At 57.3% G+C, this 4301-nt stretch overlaps 1 protein-coding gene across 1 annotated transcript in view; it reads right to left on the reverse strand.

Moving 5' to 3' along the window:
* SLC6A3 (solute carrier family 6 member 3) overlaps positions 1–4301 on the reverse strand; it is a 48534-nt gene that overhangs the window by 14192 nt on the left and 30041 nt on the right. The window contains exons 9-10 of the mRNA XM_008068665.2: positions 3504–3632; positions 2893–2992 (exon numbers count right to left, since the gene is read on the reverse strand). Of these exons, the coding sequence (XP_008066856.1) occupies positions 2893–2992; positions 3504–3632 (229 nt within the window). The remainder of the gene's footprint in view (positions 1–2892; positions 2993–3503; positions 3633–4301) is intronic.

A 4301-nucleotide genomic window follows, 5' to 3' on the forward strand; every position in this document is an offset into this window, starting at 1 on the left:
CGTCTCTGAATTGACAACTCGAAGGACCGCTTTGAGTGGATCCCACAGCACGGGCTCCTTTGTGACGGGCCTGTTTCAGCACTGCATCCTCAGGTCACCCATGACGGAGCGTGTCGGAACTTTCTTTCTTTCAAAGGCTGAGCGATATTCCACCATAGTGCACCATCATTGTGTCTGAAGAAAAGCTGTTTCTAGAAACTCAATAAACCGGTGTTTTTCTCCCAGTGGTCCACTTTAGAAGAGGGCGTTCTTCTTTCAGTGGTGTTTGCTAGCTTCTTTCAGGAATGGGCCCTAAGAGGGTCTTATAGTGAGTTCTGCCATGAATCCAGCCTGGTCTCAGATTGTATGGCCCAAGCCAATCTGTGAGATCTGAGGTAAGTCTTAGGAGTCCCATGAAAGATGCCTCTTGGGCTGGTTGCGGTGGCTCACGCCTATAATCCCAGCACTTTGGGAGCCCCAGGCGAGAGGATTGCCTGATCCCATCCATGGGTTCAAGACCAGCCTGAGCAACATGGCGAGACCTCATCTCTACAATAAATTAAAAAATTAGCTGGGCATGGTGGCACATACCTGTAGTGCTGAAGGATTGCCTGAGTCCAGGAAGCTGAGGCTGTGGTAGACTGAGCATGCCACTGTCCTCCAGCCTGGGTGACAGAGTGAGACTCTGACTCAAAAAAAAAAAAAAAAAAAGGCTGGGTTGGCTCATGCCTATGATCCCAGCACTTTGGGAGGCTGAGGTGAGAGGATTGTCTGAGCCCGTGGGTTCAAGACCAGCTCGGGCAACTTGCTGAGACTTCATTTCTGCAATAATAATAATAATAAAAGTTAACCAGGCTTGGTGGTGTGTGCCTGTAGTTCTAGCTACTTGGAAGGCTGGGGCAGAAGGATCACCTGAGCCAAGCGGGTCGAGGCTGCAGTGGCTGGGAGCATGCCACTGCCCTCCAGCCTGGATGACAGAGTGAGACTCCAAAAAAGAAAAGAAAAGAAAAGAAAAGAAAGCTCTGGACAGGTGTGACGGACTTGGGGCGCTGCGGGGACAGAGGGGTGATGCCAGAGCAGCAAGGCAGTGTCCCTCCAGGCCCCTCCCACAGCTCCAAGGCCTGCGGGGCCTTCGGGACACTGAAGGGCCGGTGAGTCCGAGGCAGTCTTGTTAGAAGAGCAGATTTTGTTTTGTTTGGTTGAGGGGTGTGGGTTTCTATTGGAGAAATAACCCGGGCCCCAGTCTTCCGAGGCCTGGGGATGCCCACCATCCCTAGGTCCGTCATCGCAGAGGCCATGGTGGTGGGGTGCGTTTGGGCACTTTCTCCCTTTCTCTGTAAGGCTCCATGGTTTTGGTAGGGATTACAATTTGAGGCAATGACACAGCCCTGAGTCCAGACATCGGCAGGGGCTTGCTGTGTCTTTTCCTGCTGAAAAGCATGTATGATGGCAGAGACATTCTCAGAATATGAGCTAGTTGCCAGACGAAGCCTCTCAAAACCAGGCGTCTTTCCAGGTGACAATCTCCATGACTGAGTCAGAGAAGACGGCCCCCTGGGGTGCAGGGGAGCTAGGAGTCCTTCAGAGCTGGCCTGTGTTTCACCACATGGATGCTGGCTTCCTGCCAGACATGGAGAACGTAGCTGCTAGACATAGCTGGCTCCCTTAAAGAAACCTGGCTCCCTTAAAGAAACCACGATCCCACTTTACAGAAGCGAAAACAGAGAAATCGGGGGGTGATGTGTGGTTAGGTCAGCACATGGGAAAGGGGAGTCCTGTCCCCAGCCCGGGCTTCCTGCCACTGCTGACTATGCCCAGGCATCCCAGGACACAACAGTCAATGCCTCCAGCACTGGACAGGGAGCCCACCTCATCCGAGGGCTGCCTGCAGACCAGCAGGTCCTGAGCTTCCAGGGCTCCTAGTCCAACACTTGAAACAAAAAGGTGTCAAGCCCTGATTAGTGGGGTGAGGTCAGGGTGGCACCACTTCTCACATGCCGTGCTGAAGCTGTTGGCCCATGCCTGCTGCACTCTCCTCCACGGGACAGGCTCGCTGGCATTGGTGTGTGGGCAGTGAGGCCGTCCCAGCCGCTGTAGCCCCTCCAACCACAAGGGCAGGTTCTGGCCACAACCTGGGCAGACGCCTTTCTGACCCCACTCAGTAGGTGACGGCCAGGCCCCCCTGTGGTGCTGCAGTGACCACAGCTCAAGTCCCCTGGAACTGAAATCCGTCTCCTTCCACAGTGGCTTGGCCCAAAACAAAGCAGCACAGCCACAGAGCCAGAGGACACTGGCCCGGCCACCGCACCATCCCCGACCACGAGACTCACTGTAGAACCAAGCCACCCCGATTGCTTCAATGAGCACTCCAGAGAGGATGGACATGCTGGCCAGTCTCCCTCTCCATAGAACCAGGCCAACCCGAGAGCGTCCATGAACATTTCTTAGAGGATGGGCATGCAGGCCAACAGCCCCCCTGGGACTCACCATAGAACCAGGACACCCCGATGGCTTCAATGAGCACTTCTTAGAGGATGGACATGCCAGCCAGTACCTCCCCACCAGGACTCACCGTAGAACCAGGCCACCCTGATAGCTTTGATGAGCACTCCTTAGAGGATGGATATGCCAGCCAGTCCCCAACACCAGGACTCACTGTAGAGTCAGGCCATGCCGATGGCTTCAATGAACACTTCTTAGAGGTTGGACGTGCCAGCCAGCAGCTCTCCCAGGACTCATCGTGGAACCAGACCACCCCAATGTCTTCAATGAGCATTTCTTAGAGGACATGTGCCAGCCCAGCCAGTCCCCTGCACCCCCATGACTCACTGTAGAACCAGGTCACTCTGATGGCTTCAATGAGCACTCCTTAGAGGATGGACATGCCAGCCAGTCCCCCCTCCCAGGACTCACCGTAGAACCAGGCCACCCCGATGGCTTCGATGAGTACTCCAAAGAGGATAGACGTGCCGGCTGCGAAGTGGTCCAGCAGTGTGAAGACGTAAATGCCACCCTGGAAGAGAGAGAGCCTGCTGGACCCATGGGTGTATGTCTCCTTGGGGTGAACCTGCCTGGCAGTCCCTGTGCAGACTTGCCTCACCTTCTCCCACAGAGTCTGGGGTGAGCCACTAACATAATATCCACATGCAGCAGAAGGTCTCATCTTCCTTTCCCTGGGCTCCAGGAGACATCCAAATGCTGGGTGGGGTGGTGCCTCCCTAGAGGGGACGTGGCCCTGGCTCTCTGCCCTCATGGGCTCTGCCATCCCCAGCCCTAAAACCCTAGAAGGAGGTGGCAGCTTCAGCCTTGGGCAAGGGGGAGAAAGGGCTGTCCAGGTGCTGAAGCCACTCTGGGACCAGTTCCGGCCTCCTAGCTCCCAGTGTGGGGTTACAGGCCCTGCAGGGGGTGGAGGAGCAGTCGCTTAGAAATGCTGCAGTGCCGTCCAGTCGCCCGCCCCACAGGCTGCCCGCACCGCATGCTGGTGGGATGTTACCAGGGGAAGATAAAGCCGCCCAGGTACGCACATTGGTGACGCAGAACAGCGAGAGGAGGAAGGTGGCTAGGACGATGGCAAGTGTGAAGAGCTCACGGTGCCGGTGCAGCAGCTGGAATTCATCGACGAGCCCGGTGATCACTGACTCCATGCCTCCCATCTGTGGATAACGCGGGAACGGCTGGGGCAGTGGCACAGCCCGGGCTGGACCTGTGACTCCGTGGACACGCATCCAGGGATGGACACGGGATAGGGACCCCACGGCCGTCCAGGGTGCAGGACGCCCTTGGCGGGGGTTCTGACAGTGTCACCGTGGGAGGGGCACCTGGAGCATCCACCCTTCCCACCAGCTGTGATTGGCAGCCTCTTGAAGTCCCTGGCAGGTGAAGTGGCCCGCAGTGGAAGCAACCCTATCCACAGCCATGGGAGGGCATGGTGGGCGGGCCCCTCTCACCAGTGGCTTGGCCGGATTTCCCAAAATGTCCTTCTCACAGCACCCCTGGGGTATGTCTGGCCTGAACACAGGCTGTGTCCCACCACGGGGCTAACGGTGTCCCATGGGGCGTCGCCAGGCAGCCCTGACCCCTGCTCAGCGACCTCACCCTTCTCTATGCTCTCAGATTGGGGTCATGGAGGCCTGGGGACCACCCTGTGGGCCATGACCCCACCAGGTAGGGACGAGGTGGGTGGAAGTGTAGAACCGGCATCTTTGTGGGAAGGGATTCTGGATGCTTCATGCCTTCAGGCCCTGGCCCGAAGCTGTGGGTCTTGAGCAGCTGGTGGGAGGAGGGGCCCGAGGAGACCCTGCAGGCCCAGGGTGGGGGGCGGG

Source organism: Carlito syrichta, unplaced genomic scaffold (assembly GCF_000164805.1).
Source record: "Carlito syrichta isolate Samal-C Ts95f unplaced genomic scaffold, Tarsius_syrichta-2.0.1 Scaffold311469, whole genome shotgun sequence".
NCBI classification, from domain to species: Eukaryota; Metazoa; Chordata; class Mammalia; order Primates; family Tarsiidae; genus Carlito; species Carlito syrichta.